Source organism: Grus americana, chromosome Z (genome assembly GCF_028858705.1).
Source record: "Grus americana isolate bGruAme1 chromosome Z, bGruAme1.mat, whole genome shotgun sequence".
In the NCBI taxonomy this organism is placed as follows: domain Eukaryota; kingdom Metazoa; phylum Chordata; class Aves; order Gruiformes; family Gruidae; genus Grus; species Grus americana.
Window position 1 is genome coordinate 86,286,687 of NC_072891.1, and position 20,814 is coordinate 86,307,500.

The 20,814-nt window shown below is 43.8% G+C and overlaps 1 protein-coding gene across 1 annotated transcript in view; it reads left to right on the forward strand.

Annotated features, from left to right (window-relative positions):
* Positions 1–14,883: 14,883 nt before the first annotated feature.
* FAM81B (family with sequence similarity 81 member B) overlaps positions 14,884–20,814 on the forward strand; it is a 29,520-nt gene continuing 23,589 nt past the window's right edge. Inside the window, exons 1-2 of the mRNA XM_054810882.1 lie at positions 14,884–14,969; positions 16,349–16,390. Coding sequence (XP_054666857.1) covers positions 14,884–14,969; positions 16,349–16,390 — 128 coding nt within the window. The remainder of the gene's footprint in view (positions 14,970–16,348; positions 16,391–20,814) is intronic.

A 20,814-nucleotide genomic window follows, 5' to 3' on the forward strand; every position in this document is an offset into this window, starting at 1 on the left:
GTAAAAAGCCAAAGTTGCTGGCATCTAGAAGACAAGAATGAATCCTCTCTTCCAGGACCAACCAAATCTGGTTGTGCTACAAGAGTTCCTTATCACCCTTTCTTCTATGGACTTTGTAAGGAAACAAGCAATTACTGTTTTACCTGAAAGATTCTCCACGCCTTATGGTTTGCACAGGAAGAATTTGGTCTTTCAAGGTTAATGCGGTGCTGCCCTTGTGCTTTTATAGGTCGAGTAGTTGCAGGACGATGACTCCCCCGAAGGGATTTGTTCCTTCTGCCGGTCCCTGTGGAGCAGCACGATAAGCCTGTGTTTTCCTTCCTGCGGGCCATCGTGGGCAGATGTGGGGCATAACAAGCATTCAAGTGTACATATTTGTGTTGAACGATATCTGTCTTTCAGCACGATACGCTCTTCCAGCAGCCTCCCAAAATATGGGAGCTGAGCAAGCTGCTTTCATCCTCTGATACCCAAATTCCTCTTGTGACGCTATGTTCTTATCCACGTTGTAAGTGCTCTCGCTGCCCACATACCTTTTCCATCATTTCACTCCCACTAATCCTTTCAAGCGCTGTGATTACTCTCTGCTTTTTTTCTGTTTATTCCTTTCTGGGTGTTATTTCATCTCTCTCATTCACTCTCCTTTTGACTTGTTTGCTTTTTCAGAGTTCTCTTTGCCTCTTCATTTCAAGCAAAATCAGAAATTCTGTCGGATTCAGTCCTACAGTCTGTCATACCACATTTTAACTCTGAGTGGCAGATTTAAGAAGTTTAAAGTGTCAGAACACTTTAGGGAATATTATGATGAAGAGTAAAAAAGTAAAATCCATCTAAGCAACACTTGCACATTTCCCTACTTGCTTACACTACATAGATATTTAAAGACACTTTTTCAAAAGATATTTTTCACTTGTGACAGATGTGCTTTTTTTCCTTGGTTATTTTTTCTTCCACCTTGAAAGTATCCCTGAGAAACCCAGTCATTTGTGGGAAATTAGGATTTAGGTTTAATGATTTCTCTTTTGTAATGAGCTCAATTTGTTTTCTCAAAGAATAAGTGACAACAGCTGGTCAAAGAGTTAATTATGCATAGAAAAATTAATTTTTGTCTAATGAAATTAATGCAAACATTTTCAAATAAATCAAATGGGTGATGGGTGGTGGAATATTGCTGGAAATCATTCGATGCATAATGCATTCCTGGAATGGAGACTACAGTCTATGAAACAAATTGATTAAAAAATATTCAATTGTATTTAAAATACAAGTACAAATAACTACAAGTGAGAATCACAGGCATCTACTGCAATGTTCATTTTTGCAGACTTTGCGCTCTTGCAGGCGTGTCCTGTTTACATAATGATGTGCAGAGCTATATTATGATATGAATGCTTCATCATCTGACCTTGAGGCATTTAACTATACACTCGCACATACAGAAAACTCATCCAGAAAAATTTCAGAAAAACCTGAAAAGTAATTTACACCAGGGAGCCCCAGCTGCAAGGCTCTCCAGTGAGCAGCAGCTCCCAGGGCTTATGAGCCCCTTCTGCACGTCCGAAATCCTGGGAGCCCTGAACGTCTGTGGGAGTCCCGGTTCAGGGGGGCTTCCCGGCAGCACGGATGGTGCTGGGCTGCGAGGTGCTGGGTGCCCAGCTACTAGGCTGCTGTACAGGACACCACCTCCTCTGCCAGCTTTCACGTAAGAGCAATTATGCTTCTAAATTCAGTGGCTGTGATGAAAACCTTGTACATATGCCCAAAAATACCTCGTCTGTTGAGCAGTCACAGTGTCTTTGGTAAGCCCCAAGGTAACCACAGGACACAGGAACGCTCCTTTTTGTTTGCTCTTTCTTTCCTTGTGCTGCAGTATGGGTTGAATGTTTGTTCTCACCAACGCTGTCCCAGCAAAGGAGTTTAAGGATGTAGCGTCTTCTATCTCTGATGTTTTGGGTTTGTGGTAGTAATACCTGGGGGTAATACTACTGAGCGAAAACATCTGAGATGGGAAATTCTATAGACTCCTGCCTGTCTTCTCTGAAAAAATCCCATGGCAGGCTGTTCAGCTGGCCTGACAACTGTTTAGAAAAAGACGCAATATGAATAAACAGAGATAATGTTCTTCATCACTCATCACAAGGAGTGGGATGCTGAAGTATGCCTGGTCTGTCATGACCCTCATCTGCTAGCCTCCAAAGCTAATTAATCCACCTGTTTCTGAGACAGTAATTCCCTCATGATTTTAAACGCAAAGAATAAATCAACATCTTGTAAAACTCATGCTCCCTGTGACATGTTTATTTTTAAATTAAGAAAGGCTGACCAATCAGTTTCCTGAAAAAGAACCCTAAATGGATATAAAAGTCCATATTCTTCCTTGTTTTTCTGAAGTTTACAGTTGATCTTTCTTGCTCGCTCTTTCTAGTGTCTTGTAATTGGTATGGATTTCCAATGGAAAATGACGGTGTGGAATAGAGCCCATAAAAAGCATTTATCTGCCTTTCACTTTGAGCACTTTAATAAGCTGGTGTGCAGATCCATTTCTCATTTGATTTTGTTAACGTACCAGAAAGCTGATCCCTGTTTTGTCCTGTTAAAATATGAGTTCTTAGACGTGCAGTCAGTTTTTTGGTGCCATGCATGTTTTAATTAATGTAACACTTACTTCATAGGGATATTGAGAGGCTTAATTAATTCAGTCTTTCACAGTCAGGTGGAAAACAATGAGTAATCACTAAATACTGCCAACAATTATTTTGTCCAAAACTCGATGGCTGTGTCTATCGGGAAAAGGACCACATTTTATCAGAAAGAATATGTGAGTACATGGTACCATACGAGGAGACTATTCTGTATATTAGTAAATTCACTGCTACACAAGGAAGGAACCCACATCCTTCCCACCTCAAACAGCCCTGCGACACTCGACTGAGATCAGCAGCGATACGTGTGGACGAGGCTGCAGGTTTTGCTCGTTTAATAAAAGCGGAGTGTCACACGCTGAGAAAGCCCGCTGTCCACATCCATCATTACCACCGCGTCGCAGCTCCTGTAATTAGAACTCACAGGGGATTGTTTACAAGTGCCGCTTCCTTGCAGAGACCTACATAATCTGCCATCCGCCGGGATCTCCAGACTGCGCAGCCCGCCTGGATGTGGGCAGCAGGCAGGATGATGCCTGTTTGGACTAAGTCAAAATGACATTTCTCTTAGCTGAATTCAGGTCAACCTGCACTTCGGGGTTAAGCCAAGCTGGAGGACAATAGAAGTAGCAATATTCCGGAGGAATTTCTAGTGAGTTTTTCTGTGCCTCCTCTCTTGTTGCAGCTGATGAAACCTTCTTAGACATCTTCAAGCATTCATCTGAATTAATAATATGATAACTGACATTTTAATACAGGACCTATTTTCCTTAGTGAATATGCACAACGGTGCTCACTGTCTTGTTACGTATAGGAGGATAACCATATCCAGTGTCTGTATAAATGTGCGGGCCACTGCCTGACACCAAGTGGTTTGGGATAGCATAAAGCAGCCATAAAAAAGACAAATCCAGCCCTTTACAAATTTCCTGTATAGAATATTGATCAAATGATAAAGAGGTGTTACAACAGTAAAAGAATTTATGAGTCATTTTGTGCCAGGAATACATCAATGTTCAATTTTTTTTTAAAAGTAGTTCTCCATGTTTACCATCATCATAGCTTGGGAAAGTCACTCTCAGGTAAGACAAAATACTGTAGCCCTCCCTGTTGTACTTTGCACTGGGAATTAGGGTTACCCCGGCTGTCCTAGGGATGGGAATGAGGATGTGTCAGTTCTTCTGAACGGCAGAGGAGGCTACTGACTGCCCCTGGTTGTGTCTCGTGTGACCTCCCGAAAGAAGCAGATGGAAAGGGACACCAGATCGGTGGCCTCCACAAGTCTGGAGGATTCACCCGTCAGTTTCGTCTGGAATGACAGTTTCACTGAAAAGTTGTTTGACGTGGGGCAAGTAGACTAAATATCCTAGATTTTAGGGAAAATGTGTTGGTGAGATGTTTACTGAGCAATGCTTAGGAAAACGTCGGAGAGGATTAGTAATAAACATCTCCATCTGATTGACTACATAATACTTACATCCTTCTGGTCTTCATAAGCTGATGACCTGTCATTGACGGGGACTTACATGTAATAGAGATGTAAAGTCATTAGAAGAGCTAAATATCATTATCTTCATTATACTGTGTACTGTGTACTTCAGTATACTTTTTTGCACAATAAAAATATTAATTTATATTTACAGCATGTTTCATCAATTTCAACAAAAAAAAATTTAAAAAGACAGGATGTTCTAAAGCAGTTTTTATAAGTGTAGCAAAATTTGACATGATTTTCATAGCACCTTTTTCTTCCTCTGGATAATATTGCGTAATTCTTGTTAGGCATCGCTGTGTTCAGCCGAAAAACCCTGAACTATAAATGGAAGAATAATGTAAAATCAATACACTCAGAGGTGTCTCCTAAGAGACTCAGTCATTTTTGGTTTGTGAGGAATGTTGATATTTTTGATACTTATATCTAACTCTGCTACTCTATTTTTCTGGAAAAGGGACAGGGTTTGAGAGTTCTTCTCTCTTCCCCTTTCATCCAGCATGATGGCAATGGGCAAGCTCCCCTTTTCTTTGGCAGCTCTCACTGCTTTCATGTTGGTGGTGTCTAGGCAATACTCCTAAGTTCCCTTATGTTTATCTGTCTTTGCACTTTTTGTCATCTTGGACTCTGCGCCAGTTTTTGTCACATTTGGTTTACTTTATTGACAACAAAATATTCTGTATTTTTTTGATTGAAAAAATATTCAAACCACGTATATTTAATTTCCACCATCAACTCTACGCCAAATTGCTTCCTTCAATTGCATTACAAGATACATTTCTCTGAGCCAACTGCTTCCTCCACTAACCAAAAAAGGGCTCGTGCATGTTGACATTTTTTGTGAGTCCCAAGACACTTCAGAGGAACGTGACTACATGTCTGTTCTCTCTGTGGAGATGATTTCATCCTTTTATTTCTCCAGTCTTAAACTACATTAATTGCTCTTCTCCATGGCTGTCAAGAGAGTCATTCTGCATTAGAGTTTATGTACACTGTCTCATGCTTTCACTGAATCTCTCAAAGAAATAATACTGAAATACAAGTTACATGTTGACCAAAAAGGAGATCACGCTAAACCTGACCCTGCCTCAACGCCTGCAAGCACTACAGTTTCTAAAATAATTGTGACATCATTCTTACCATAAATAATGGGGATCAAACCAATCAGCTGCCTAAGCAAGCAGCGTAATATCTCAGTTAAAACACGGGCAAAATCTTAACGGAGATGTGTCCTGCACACTTCAGCAGGTCTCAAAGCCAGAGCCGCTCGTTACCTGCAGTTCTGGTGACGACCTGCCCGGTCCGATCCTGCTCTCTCCTACATCTGCCTGCCGTGAGGACCAGGGTTGGAAGGGTGATAAGTAAATTGGTGTTTTGAAAGGGACTTAAACTCACAGCGCTGAGCTTTGTTACGTAAAGCGTTTTCCACTCCTAAGCACCAACTGGAACAACAAATGATTTTGAGCGGGAGCAGAGATTATGGGCAGGATGGCCTATTTTAGAGCTGCTCGGCCGTTCCTGGTACGCGTCTTAGTTACCTGGCCAGACTTCAAAGTTCTGGGTCGATACGCCCAGTATTAATATCATACACATACAAACAGAGATTGATAAGTCTTTCATAAAAATATACCATGGAATCAATTACACAAGACCAGCAACTAGAAAAGAGCACATTCAACTACATTTTGTATTTAAAACAGTCTGTTTAACATTACTATGTCACTAATGCGAAATTACACCTGTATTAGATCTTACATGCAGAGCTCAAATATTCACGATGGAGCAGTTTTTCTGATCATATGGGGATTAGTCTGTTGTGAGTCCTTTTACAGCATTGTACCAAACATGCCCTCCCCACTGCACATGTGTAATCCCAGGAATAGCTGCAATAGTTGTTCTCCTTTTAGGATTAACTGAGGTTGGCAGCCACATTTTTTTCTATTTCATCAGAATTAGAGCTGCTAATATGAAGCAGCTTTCATCATCTTTTTTTTTTTTTTTTTTTAGGAGAGAGAGAGATACATGAAGCTAGGGAAGTGCACTCATTTCTGTAATAAAAGCTGCTGAAAGAGCAAACAGGAAGAATTTAAGTTAAAGAGAAACAAGAAATAATAACTGGGAGCACATTTATTTTTCTTTCTCCAAAATACTTTTTTTTTCTCAATCTCTTTGTCCCAGATGACATTCAGAGGAAATTTTACTACTGAGAGCATAGAGTGCAGAAATTATTTTCCTGCGCATCTACTGCAGACTCAACACTGTTGATCAGAGGTAGGAGAAGACTGCGGGTGCTCAAACAGCTTGATGCATGCCCCTAAATATGTTTGGTCTTTTTCTAGATTAATCCCCAAAATTGTTATGTTTACTACTCAATATTATGTCTTCTAATAAATATCCTATCATTAGGATAACAATGCTAAAAATAGGTAGAGGCTTAATTACTTAGCAATTTCCTATTTCCTCAAAAATTTAAACATTTTCAGCCCCTCTCATTCTATCAAGAAACAAGTCTTGCTCATGTTTCTCACTTTCAAGGAGAATTTATAAGACATTCATAGCGATAGAAAGTTAAGAGGAGAATGAACATCCTTAGAGAAACGGAGTAGGCTGTACGAGTGATGTCTGCAAAAGACCGCAGTCCCAGGGAAATGCTGTGCTATGCAGGTGTGTCTTTGTGTTAATGTATATGTATAAAACAATCTTTCTCCAACAATACCATGTAACTAACCTCAGGCAAAGTATCCGCTTCAGAAGAGTCAGGTGACAATAAAAAAGAAGTTATGAAGTCAAGTTCCTTAATTTGTTTACGAAGTGCATCTTATTCCTACGAAATAAAAAAAAAAAAATAGCAAAATTTGAATTGCTCCTTACCATATCCTGTGTACAGTTAAACTTGGGCTTTACTACGTTTCATATGCAGTATAAGTCTCTACTTAATTTAATCATGGGATAAAACAGTTATATTCTTGCAAGACTCTTTTATAGTGGTATTTATTTCATTATCGTACTGTTAGGTGTGCTAGTGTATTTCATTTGATTCACTGAATTTAATAAATGCTTCTGTAGTGCTCATCATTGAAAAATATTATGAACATATGTCCAGCTAAGATAATTGAAACAACATTTCCTACTTATGTGGAGCTAAAACCTTTCAGATAGGAAGCCATAAAATCTAATTGGAATAACTGTGTAGCCATTCAGCAAATAAAAACCAGTAGAGCAGCAAACTGCAGTAGACCTGGTAGTCTGATGCATGGGAATAGCGCTGTTACCATGCTACCTTTGCCTTCTAGATCTTTTAACATAAAGTGGCCTGGATTGTCAAGTGCTTAACACTCCAAAATTTTGCATTTTACACTATTTTAGTGTATATACACAAACATACAATCTGCTGCCGTATCATCTTTGCTCCCACTGCCACCCTCCATTTTTGTATCCTTGCTATATATATCTCTTTGGCTTGGCATGTTCAAGTATAAGAGAATGTAATGATTCTTGCTTACAGAAGCAAGAATTACCATATTCTACATTGAAATAAAACCAGCAATAATTTTATTTGCATTCAGTATGTGAAAAAACCCAAGTCTGAGTTCACAAAGCAGGTCTGCACTAATGGGCTCCTCCCAACCAAAGCCACATACAACGTCGTCCTTGGGAGCAGCTAAAAGCCTGATGCTATTCAGATGCAAGAAATCCATCTGACTGAAAAAAATCAAAAAAAGTTTTTAAAAAAAGCAGGTATCTGTAAGCTTTTTAGGTCCCACCCCAATCTCTGAAGTGATTACAGGCGACAGGTTAGCGCTTCCCATATGAGCGATTCTCTCCAATCTCTCGTCCCGAGGGTTTCTCCAGGGTCCCTACCCTGAGCCTGGTGGTGCTGGTGGACTCCTACCACAAAGAGCTCATGGGTCCCATCCTGGGGCCCGGACACCCCATGGTTCCCACCGACACCCCCCCTGCCCTTCAACACCACCTTGCCTCTCCCTCCGCTCCTGCCGCCGTCCTTCTGCGCACGGCTGTGCTAAAAAAGCCATGAGATTGAACCAGTCGTCAACTTTAAGACCAAACCTTCATTGTCTTCTACGAGTTTTTCCCTTGCTCAATGTTCTCTGGTTTATGTCACAGTTTGCATGAAACTGGGGTTCACCTCTGAGCTAGCCATGCTACATGGTTTAATCACAGTGTGCTCTTCTGAACCTTGGATTTCATTTACACAAACGGGAGCCTGCTCCTCATTTTCCTACTCAACTCTTCCAACTTCATAAATGAAAGCTTTCTTAAAATAACATGGCAAAGATTTAGCTGATAAATTTATATGGACCACTGCAGAAATGAATGTTAAAAATTTGTACTTTTATTTTTGCTCTTACTGACTTTGCAGCTTATTAAACTATCTACAGAGAAAGAATTGCACTAATCTGCATTGATAATTGCTGAAGAATAGAATACCAAAATAAGTCCCAAAAACTGGAATGAGAAGAAACAAAGATACAAATTCAGTGCTCCACACACAGTAGACAGTACTGTCTATGCAGAACACAGGGATACGGTTGGGAAAAATTGCAGTAAATGGACAACTTCCAAGTAACCTGATTTTGGAGCAGCCTACCTTCCTGTTAGAAGTGCAGCATCAGTGAAAACCCGACATGGGAAAAGCCAAGCAGCTCTTCCACAAGAATCCTCCCCATCTCCATTTAAACCCCGTCTAGACGAGATATGCATTATTTTCACACTGAGGGAATCCAGCCTGCACGCGCGCCGTGCGAACAGCCCATCTGTTCATCCCCACGCTAAACATAGCGCGCCGGGGCCTGCTGTGCCGGGGCTGCCTTCAGAAACACATGGTTATCCGGCGGCTCTGCCAGGTCCCCGGAGAGAGTTCTGAGGTACAAGAAACGTGGGAGCCCACCTGCCTGAAAACACAACTTCTCACCGGCACCACGAACACCAGCCTTCACCTTACTGTCGTGTGGGGGAAGCGCAGCGGCAGGTCCCGTCGGGCAGCGTCGGACGCCAGGAGCCCATCGCTTGTGCTCTGCCTGGGGCAACGACAAAGCCAGAGCCAAACACCCGACCCTCACAGACCCGTCCTCGGGCTCCGGTGTCATGGAACGCTGCTGAAACTAGTAGCGGTGTATTTCTAGTGACTCTACCCCTTCATCTTCTATCACACCTGCTTTAGGATAGACCGTGCTATCTTACTCCAATAATATTTACTCCAATATCCAGATGTTGACAGATGACACTACAACGTTGAAATATGAAGTAAATTTAAAGTGAGTCCATAGTGATTTTTATTAAAAGTACATTCCTTCTCCACTTGGGAGGGGCTCTTAAAAAAAAAAAAAAAAAATCACCTTATCCAATGCTTTACAAGTCTGGATTTTTCCGCTTTTTTAAGGGAAGATACATCAATAACAATGTATTTTAATAAGTAACAAAAATGATATCTTTAAACTCTTACTACAGCTGCTTAGAAGTAACTTAAGAGAGATAATCCTTTATATTGGAAAATATAGATTTTCCAATGTAACTTAAGGCTTTTCAGTTTAATATCTGTGTGTGACTAATTTTTTCTTAATTCTTCTGTTTGGGAAAAGAATTTCCACCATTAAATTTGAGCAATAAAAAATTTTGACATGAAAGAGAGACCAGCTCTGTAAATAAGATAATTTATCATTATAATTATTTACTTTAAGTTCTTCTTATGCTCAGGCAGTCAGGATTTCCCCATCATCACTTCTCTCTGCTTTGTTGCAAATGTTGTCCAAAACCAGTGGGATCCATTAAGAGAGCAGCAAGGGAAGTATTCCAGAAAGCTGTGGTTCACCTAGTATTTCTCAAAGTCATTCCCTGACAAAAATTCAGAATACAATAGCTATTGCCACGTTTTATAACATCTTTCAGGTACTCTGTCTTCTCTATGGATTCTCCTCGATAAAGAAAATACTGGCTTTTGGCCTAGATTTCAGGTTCTCTGTTCAGCACTTTTTTATTGGGTTCTGTTTGCCACTAAAAATGAAAGGGATTGAGAACAGAGCTCAGATTTACTCCATGGGTAGAGAAACAGGAACAAAAAAAAAAAAAACAACCCCAAACCCCCATTTCCTCCTTTTTCCAAGAGTCAAAGAAAGAAATTAAGTGTGAGCGTCTGACTCCCCATGAGAAACTTCTGCTCTGAGTCTTCATTTTTAAGATGATTTCTCCCAGGGCTTTCATTGTCTCAACCTTATCATCCCACTACTGACCATTACTTGTTACGCCTCTGCAGGGCGTTGTTACTGTGAAAGAAACATATATACAAGGACCATAAAGGAATATTTATATATACAAGGAGTGTGTGTGTGTATATATATATATACACACCTTCTGTCTGAGAAGTAGGTTAGACCTTCTGTTAGCTGCAGAGGTAGACAGAGGTTCACAGAGAGTGAAATAAGTCTTGGAAAATGTACATAAATAATGTTAACTCCTTATTTAAAACATGAGACTTTTTTTTAAAAAAATATTGGTGATTAATTCTTTTTTAATCATATTTTCTATTCACAAACTTTCCTTGCAAGCTTTGGTACTCAATGGATTTGAGTTTCTAATAATAGCTAACCTTCAGTTTGATTGGTAAATTAGGCAAAACCCTTACTTCTACGATGTTCCTTTCCGTCAGCAACTGATGAAGTGTATTTGGAGTTCTTCTTCTGCTCATCCTAGAAGGTTATATTTTTCGGGGAGGAAAAGAGATCCGTGGGGATCAGATAGGGCACAGAGATAAATTTGAAGCAGTGAGTTGCAGAGGATTTTGGAGTTGGTTCCCCTCAATCCAAATTAACGGCAAAATGTCGTCTGTCCTCAGAGATGAGACAAGTGCTGTGACATTGCCCGGGGTTGCGTCACCCCCGGAGGAGTCACAAGGCAGATTTATTTCGGCCAGGACGCTGATTTTCACACCATCTTTCCCAAAATGGGTGCTACGTGACAGGACTCTCACCTCTTCCACCATTCAGCGGCGCTCAGCTTCCAAATGCCGCCTTGGGATGTTTTCGCAGGTCGTTTTCACTGGAGCAGAGCTGAGGAGGGGTGCCCAGATGTTCGGCTGTGGAGTGTTGTGGCTGCCACAGCGGAGCCATCCAGCTGTCACCATATGACGCTTTATCTCTACAGTGCCACAAAAGGATTGTAACTGATTTGTAGGCTGTTTTCTCAAGCTAAAATATCGCCTGTGTTCAGCGATATTTCCTTAAGGGCCTTTTAGTTTTCTTACGTATTCAGCTCTTGCTTTTGACATATGTTTGTAGAAAATCACAGTCGTTTTCTATTTGCAGAAGCATCAACAAAAAAGAAGGGACTGTCATTTTGCGTTTTGCATCTTGATGTGATCGGCTCTGTGTTGTCCCCTGCACATCCACGCTGCATAACACAAGCAAAACACTAGAAGATTTCACTGATAGGGAGAGGGCTGTCAAACGCATTTCTCTGATCATTTACGCTGTGATCTGTTCGTGTCTCATCCCTCTCTGTACCTCCAGATGGTGATGATGACGTGCACCACATATGTGCAGCCCTGCCCTTACATCTTAACCGCTGGCTACCATGCGTGCAAGACCTCGCATGGAAACAGCAGCATTTACCATTTCTTGGACATCCATCTCATTTATGCTGGCTGTGGCTTTGCATTTCCCCAGCCCACCTGGAAATGAAGAACGACATTGGGTGTTTCTGCCAAAGCAGGTCTCAAACCCTTGGGCACCACTTGGACACCACAACTACCAGGCGAACAGTAAGGACAACAGTCTTCAGAAGAGGTTCGTGTGAGGTCTTGTGCAACTTGTCTTGGGGAAGTTATCTGCAAACGTGCCAACACGCTCCCTTAATCACTTTTAATTTATTCACCCGTCATCACATATTTCAGTAGAAGGGCAACCCACTACACCAGAGTTTTCCTGCATAGATGTTGAACAGGGAGATGAAGGGGTCTTCTCAGCTGGAGGCGGAGGGACCCCCCACACCTCCAGAGATGGGGCCAAGCCCCCACCATGGAGCAGTCAGTGTGGTGCTGCTGGGGAGGGTTCAGCACCCCCAGCACCCCCACATGGCTCCTGTCCTGCCAGCAGCTCCTCAGCCCCACCACCCTTCCCTGGATGAGGGCGAGAGATCATGACTTGAGCACTGCCATTTAGACGGGATACGCAAGACAAACACAGCTACTAATCCTCAGCACACTTCCTCCTCGGAGCAGGCACCAGGGTTTCCTGGAGACAAGAGCAAACACAAACCTCTTGGCAGCAGCCGTCCCCATCGACAGGGGACCAGGTGGCCCCTCTGCCCAGCTGCTTCTGCTGCAACATGCTAAAGAGGCAAGTTTTGTGCACCTTTCGGATCATACTTTAATGTAAAATGTTTTGCCTGCTCCCAGGGGATAAGATTTTTGGGAGGTTAGCAGCAGGCACATCTGTGGTTTGCTCGCTGTTTTTCTGGTCTGCCCAGCAAACCTTGGAAGCGGGTGCTGGCTGCAGGGGCAGCCTGGTGCCTCTGTTTCCTCGGCAATTGCTTCTGGAGCTCCGGCTGTCTGGGATTAAGGTTAGCTGAAGTTTCAAAAGACACAGGGAGAGGAAACTATCAGTTTCGGGGTGAAGCAAATAGTCTATGGCTTTCTGGAGGCTCTCATTTGTTCCTGCTGGAGGGGACAATTCGGTGCTGCGGTGGCACTGCTGTGGTATTTACATGAGAAGCCTCAGTCTGCAGCTCTGTTGTTCTCTGTACTTTTAAAATCTTTTTGTACTTAAGAAGCTTATATACGAAACTGCCTAAGCAAGTATTACATTTGTAGCACCAGCTCAGATATTTGAATTCCAGAAACCCTTTACCATTGCTTTTCTTACAGAATCATAACCATGTGTATTTTCAACCTTAATTTATGCATTCATAACTCAGTGCAAGCAATGCCAGACACACAGACAGAAGTTTGTTGGGGCTATTTACTCAGATTTCTCATTAGCAATGTTAGAAAAATGCTTATTATTCAGTCTAATTCTTATTAAACATCTGTATAAGTTTTTACAGTATTGAAGTCACTGTAGACATTTTGGGGCCAAAAATGTTGGTTTTGACAGCACTGATGCAAACACGCTGGTTTTGAGAAGGTTGTTTCTGAATCACTGAAAACAGAATTTCTTCCTGGTGTATGTGATTTTAAACCATGATTACTTGCCAGCTTTCCCAGCCTGGATAGTCTCCTCTTTGATGCGCCTTGTCTGATGCCAGCCAACACGTTTTGCCGTGATTGTGCTATCTAATAAAACCTTCCGCTGCTGTTCTTTGAAAACGAATGTTTCTGCGGGGTTGGCAGCCCCGGGAACCGAGAAGTCTCACTGTTTATTTGCACGACAGATACAGCCTGGAAAGCTGCACCTCTTCCTCACCACGTGGCTATCCCCATCAGCATCCTCCACGTGGAGAGGATTCAGCTGGACAAAAGCAAACGTCTTTCCTCCTGGATCTGAAATCAGACTTTTCCCTGGGAAATCACCCCCGGTTCCCCAGCCTGCTGGGTCTGGCATTGTTCATGAAGCTGTAGGAGAGAAAGTCCAGGTTGACACAGACAGCGTCCTGCTCTCAGAAATGTCTAAAACATCTTGTGGGTGCGCTGAAAGCCCACCTAAAACCGTTGAACCCCTCACTTGAGTCCAAGCCTTCTGCAGTATGGGGCTAAGGATGAGCTTTGTGCTCCAGGTATTGGTGGGAGAGGTACAGAGGAGCTGGTACCCCAGGTCTGTGGCACGAATATCTCCTGGTGCTCTGTGCACATGAATACTCATGTCCAGACACTAAATGCACAAAACCACAGAACTCCTCTAAGCCTTTCCTTGCAGAGCCCTTTAGGTAATCCTTATTTCCAGCCTAATTTTGAGAGGCTTTTCGAAGGTCTGATGACCCCTCTGAGCACATCTGTTTCTTCTGAGTGTGCCCACAGCCAGAATAAGACTCTGTCTCTAGAGCATCTCAAGGGATGCTCATCAAAAAAAGAGGAAAGGCCTGGAAGGTGCCAGGGTGGGGGGGCTGAAGACAGACCGTTTTTCAAGTGTTTTTCATTCAACGCCAAAGCTGTCACAGGCAGGTGAGGGGGTGATGTTTTGTAAACGAGATTAAGTGACACAGCAAATAAGGCCTGCAGTTGGATTTCTTAGGACAGATGAGCTACGATATTTGCAGGCAGCATCTTCCTGAAGCTCAGGCAGAGATGTGCAGCATCAGGCTAGTTAAAGTACTTGCAAGTATTAATTATTTTTCTACCTTTGCCTTTCTATACAGGGACCAAAACTAGTCAGGGAAAAAGGGGAAAATACCTGCAATTACATAATTTTGTACTAGTTGAATCCGTGTTCTGCACAACATTGCAGGCTTATTTCTCTCAGAAGATTTTCTATTTTAAAATGTTCTGCATGCTTTTGGTATCTCTGCTTTTAGAGAATTACAGGCATATGTGCCGCCAGTTTGCTGTGGTGAATAAAAATGTGAGGGGAATTATATCACTAATGTTAAATTTTTCCACGTGGTGGACAGGGAATAAAATGTCAGCTTTTGGCTCTGGTTTTGGAGCTTTGATCCCATGTCAAAACATAGGTTGAGACCAAGGTTGCGTCCTATCTTAAGCCACCACAAGATCACTTGATGAAACGTGTTATATGGAAGTCCAGGCACACGATCACAGCAGCCCTCAGGGTCTCCAAACCTAGGAAGGCTGAAGTAAGCAAGATGAACCAAGAGTGGTACCTAGAAGGAAAAACTGAATCCTTCCAGCCTGAAGCCCGTGTTCGAACAGCAGCCACCGTGTCTGTGCCGTAGTGTCGCGGTGCGGTACTGAAGCCATACATCCTCCTACCCAGGGCATCCCCAAACCCTGCGGACTCTTCTCGGTTTGCCTGTTTGCAGCCTCGTGGAGGCAGCCGTGGGAAGGGCTTCAGCCACCCGCTGCCCGCTGCCCCTGGAGCACAGCTTTCAGCTTAGCAGCAGAGATGGACGGTAGCTCTCCCAGTCAGAGCTGTTTTCCTGGAAAGTTCTCGCTGATGTTAGCTTTTCCTGCTGTTAAACTACTCAGCGATACTCGGTGTACTCACTGTACTCGGTATACTCAACAACTCAGCCCAGTTCTGCAAGGCATCTCGGCTTGTCTGGATTTCGTTTGGTATGGGAACAGACAGCTCATGTTTCAGCCTGGTTTCAATAAAAATTCAGGAGACAGATCTGAGTGCAGCAGCAGGCTGAGGATGCTGTTTGCTGAACTCCTTAGATTGTTATCATTGCTTGGAAACCTCCTGTTCAAAAGATCTTATCAAGGAATTGCTAACAAGAGCACCAGGATTATTTAATTCATGACAGAAGCAATTAGGCAACACTGACAAATCATTATTGTGGATATGCTGCAAAACTTTTGTTATTGGTTTTAGCAAGGAACACGCCTGGGGTTAAACTCATCAAATACTTTATGCTCACCTCCACTCTGGGCTGCCTGCCCTTTGCCTTCTTTTCTGTGTCCCAGACACTGCTCTGCTGCTTCTTGAGAAACAATGTGGAAAAGGAGCTGAACGACCCCAAAATGCCCACCCTTGTTACTGCAGGATGGCCAGAACCCCCCCCCGGGAGAGTTGTGGTATGGGGGTGGGATGGAGGAGCTCAGACCTTCGCCCAGCTGCTGGTCCAACCCATCTATCGGCATTACAGCCCCGTGAGATAAAATGGCATCGGTACAGCCGGGTGCGCTGCTGAAACTGTGGCTGCATTGTGCTGCACTTACAGTACTGCATGTCACGTTACTTTGTTGTACGTTTTATTTTAGGAGGAACTCTATGCACGTCTGTTGTGTGTTGGTTATTTAAGAGAGTGTCTATGCAACAGCTGTGCAATTTCGTGCCTGTTTTATAGTCTCATTCCTCTTCATGCAGAAGTCTCCATAATGATTTAGTTGATTAGCTGTAGAAATGAGGCAAGTGCTCGGTAATACATAAAATAAAAATCAGCTAATAATTAATAGTGTTTATATATAAAAAATTAAAAATCTCTTAAGTATATATCAATATTAAGTATATTAAATTACAAATAAACTACTTGACGAATTTTTCCTTGGCTTGTTCGTAGCTACAAGGGATAATAATTTTAGAGGAGGGACCTTAAGTTCAATATTCTCAAACATACATCACTATTTACATCTGTATTTTTCTAGATACCAAGAGACGAGTCACATTGCTGATCATTTTATTCAGAGGTAACTTAGAGAACATTGTAAATCAATTCAACTCACCATCTCACACTATTCGTTGATTCCTAAGCTACAGTCCTTCCCGGGGTAACCTCAGTTGTCACACCGTGGATATGAAATGCACTGCTCTGTGTAGAAGAGCGTTTGTGTCGGTGAGCTGATTTCTGTGGCATCCTTTCTACAACAGGGGTGAAGACTGTTATGAAGAGCTGAGTGATTCATACTGAAGTATTATGAACCTCTGCAGACCGGTAATGTGCTTTCTCAGGACCTCTGTGGCTCTCCTGGAGCTCCACGTGGTGGTTCACATGGACAACTGCTAGCTGTCCTGCATCATTGTGGTTCCCTCACCCCATAAAATTGGTTTCAGCCCCCGTGGTGAACTGGTGCCTGCATGGCCCTTTCCGAACCCCCCATCCTGGCTACCCCAAGCTCTGCTCTGCTCCCTGCTGGAACCAGCTGGAGGAATTTTTCTGAAATAAGATCTCCATCATTTCCATGACCTGCGCCTCTGGGCAAGGATTGGCTCCCCATGCTGTTTGGAGAGCTGTGGGACGTGCGAAGCTCCTGGCTTCTCCTCACGCTGCTCACCAACCACCTACCACTAGAGCAGGAGTGTTTCACAGACAATCAATGAATATAATGAACTTTCTGAATGTTGAGCTCCCAGATAGGCTTGTACCTCTGCATATTCATATTAGAGTTGCTGGAGCCATCTCCATGGCCGTTGACGTAGTGCTTTGCCTTTCCATCCCCCTTCTCATGGGCCACTCGTGTCCACATTTGCACGTCCGCAGCAGAGATGCTGTGCTCGCATTTCTGCTAGAGGCATCGCCATGACCGAGGAAGGTGAAATCATGGCAACAATTTCACGCTGGAGTTTTAGCACAAGCACGAGTCCGACCTGTGTCCTGCCGAGGGGCAGCGGGTGCCCTTGCTGGGCGCTGCTGGAGGTTCTGCCCTACGGTGATGTTGAGAGCCGCTTCTGATGCGCGGTGCCACGGCTGTCTCGGCATGTAGAGTCACAGGCTCACACGTCCACGCTTTGCTTGGCACCGTGCGGCTTCTGCCTGAAATAACACTGTCTCAAGCCCGTACCTCAAATGTTTGACCTGCTAATTTCACTAGCTGGGAGAATAAGCTAATAAGAACTCTTATTAAAATGTTGACAGTTTTGTTTGCTGGTTTTATTGGCCAAAGTGTGACATTTCAAGCTATTGGTTTCAATGACTCTTCAAGGTCAGCTGTCTCAGAGCAGTTGAGTCCCACAGCTCGCCAGGCTCCTTCCCTCTGGACTGTGCCTGGAAGGGCTGTGGATAGTTGCTGTGAGTGGGGAAAAACAGGTACGGGATGGGACAGGGCCAACTTCGAGCTTTTTTGTATAGACATTTTTTTCCCGTGCTAAAGTATGGGAAATGTTTATAGTAACTGAGCTAGGAGGTAAATAGCGATCGCTGTATTGCAACAGCAGCTGCACGTAATTTATACTGTTAAGCAGTAAATTTCCACAAGTTTTGGAAGGCTTTTTCAAGATCTCTGTTAAAATAGCTCCAGTGAAACCATTCTGTGTAGCCAAAATTTACTGTGTGTTTCACACAGTTCTTAAAACTGGCCTTGCTATTTTCTAACAGAGCTTCTGCACAGCAGGTACGGTCCCTGGTTCTCAGGGGAGATGGAAAAAAATCTGCAGCGGGTTTATAGTGGGGAAGAAGGGGTGACTGTGGAGCTGCAGGAAGGGCAGAGTGACCTACATCAAAAGTGCAAACTTCTCTACCCCAGCAGGTGAAATTTTTCAGGACGCGCGGTTGCTGGCAAACTGCCTGTTGGCGGTCATAAAAATTCTTCCTTGGATATGGATTCCCGAAAGCCAAACAAAAATAAATGATTTATGCTATATACGAGTTAATTCAGTCGTGCAACAACTCAGGTTGGACAAGAGCTATTTTTCAGCTCTGAGGTACATCTCTGCTTTCTCAGCCCTGTCCTTCAATCAGTGAGCATCGTGCAGTGCAGGACTTATTTTTGGCGTTAGCACCATGCGGGGATGGTGGCGGGGTGAGGGAGGGACACGCTGGTAAGAAAGTCCCTGTGTCAGGGACGGCAGCAGTATCCTGGAACGATGCACAGAGAGTATCCTCTGTGTTTAGGTCCTGATGTATTTTCCCCACGCCCTTAGCAGCAGCTCGACCAGAAAAAGTCCAGATTCTCCTTAAGCCGTATCCTTGCCTGCTCTCTACTGAATAAGCAGAGAAATGAGGATGGATTTGCATCTACTAAGAACATTCAAGGTCCATGTGGGTTGAAGGGGTGTGTTGATTACTCATGACTGTGAAGTGCTATCACGGTAGATTACTCTTCCCCCCCCCCCCCCCATAGAATTGAGGGAATAACTTTAAGTAACAGCAAATTGACTAACTGCCCTTGATGTCACATTTATAAATGATGTTTCTCTGAATTTTCATGATATTTTCTTGTGGTGTCTTTAACCCTGCAGCCCACTGACTTAAACTTGGTTTCCCAAAGTCAAAAACCAGTTGTGCCACTAGGAAGGTCTGTTAGGACATGCTCATAGTCTCGCTGGCAGAACAATGGAGTTATTTTCTAGAAGCAAAATGCCCACTTTTTTATTTTAATTAAAGCACTCTCAGTAGTAGCAAAAATGAACAAAGAAAATCGAGGAAATACAGCATCCAGATGTATTTGCCCCATTGGAATATTTTCTCTCCCTATATGCAATAGTTCCCTGCAAGTGTGCCTGCATTGCTGTTAGTCTGCTTTTTGAGGAAAGTGAAGTTGCTCTGCCTTTAACAATTTTTTTAATTCCTCGAGCGTTTCAGACAGATTTGATGGAGGCTTATTGCTCAAAGTTTTGAATTTCCTGCAAGTTTCGAGAGAATCAGTAGCCACATAAAGCTGCAGACAAGTGTCACTGCTGATCTTCACCATGAAGTGAAGGTCATTTATTTAATTTTATTTCATTTTATTTGGTCTTATGGCCAGCAGCACACAGAAGCGCAAGCACAGCTTGCAGCAACTCTGGGCGTGCTGCTGCTGGGCTGGTGGAGCGGATTTCGGGGCTGCATCACTGGGGCACTGCGGGGAGCTCACAGCATCCCAGCAGGAGGGGTGGGAAAGGTGACAGGACACGGGCACAGGAAGAGGGATGGATTATTTTGGTGAGGGGCTGTAAAACTGCAGACTTTGGGAACCACAGCCTGTTCACGGAGCAACGTTTTCAGTGGGGCTCTGTTCAATACAAGAAGTTCAAGCGTGCTCCCCAATGGCCTGTGGCAAGCCCTGGTTTTGCCTCTCCTGAAGACAGTTCCAAAAGAGGGATGTCGATATGCCAGGCAGCGGCACTGGGGCCTGCGGAAACCTCTGCACCTCTCCAGTGGCACTTGTGAAGGGCAGGAGAGAGGCTGGGGCGGTCATACAGAGGCACTTTCATTTTTCTCTTACTTGATAAAATGCGAGCCATATGACCCAGACTGCCTTCACCTACGTCTTATCTCTCCTCTTCCCACCTCCATCCAGCTCCCATCATTTCTGCTAGCCTCAGTCCTCAGACCCAAATGATCCTGCTTCCCCACTTCGTTTTCTTCTTTCAGTTGCTGATGTGCTTTCCCTTGAACACCCCATCAGCACCTAAGCTCAGGGTTTGGGATGTCTTTTGATATAGCCAGTTCCTCCTGGCTGTCTAAACCTCTTTAGCACTTCAGCTGCAGAATAGAACACCTCATCTGTGTTGGCTCTGAGCCACAGGATATGGCTCTGCCTGCAGAAAGCATCCTGACATGGGAGGAGCAACTGCTGTAAAGTACTTTTAGGGTATAATCTTAGAATCATCGAACCATCAAATCACAGAACCATCAAATCATAGAATCTTAGAATCACAGAATCCTAGAAGGTTGGAAGGGACCTCCCAGCCCATCTAGTTCCAACCCCCTGCCATGGGCAGGGACACCCTCCACTAGCCCAGCTTGCCCAAAGCCCCATCCAACCTGGCCTTGAACACTGCCAGGGAGCCAGGGGCAGCCCCAGCTTCTCTGGGCACCCTGGGCCAGGGCCTCAGCACCCTCACAGGGAAGGATTTCTGCCTCACATCCCATCTCCATCTCCCCTCCTGCAGCTTCAGGCCATTCCCCTTGGCCTGGCACTCCCTGCCCTTGGCACCAGCCCCTCTCCAGCTTTCCTGGAGCCCCTGCAGGGACTGGAAGGGGCTCTAAGGTCTCCCCGCAGCCTTCTCTTCTCCAGGCTGAACCACCCCAACTCTCTCAGCCTGAGGTCTCCATAGCAGAGGTGCTCCAGCCCTCGCAGCATCTCCGTGGCCTCCTCTGGACTCGCTCCAAGTATAAGTCCTTGGAATCTGAAAACCTTCTTGGCTTCTCCACTCAATGCTTAATTATGACTGATAATAATAATTGATGTGT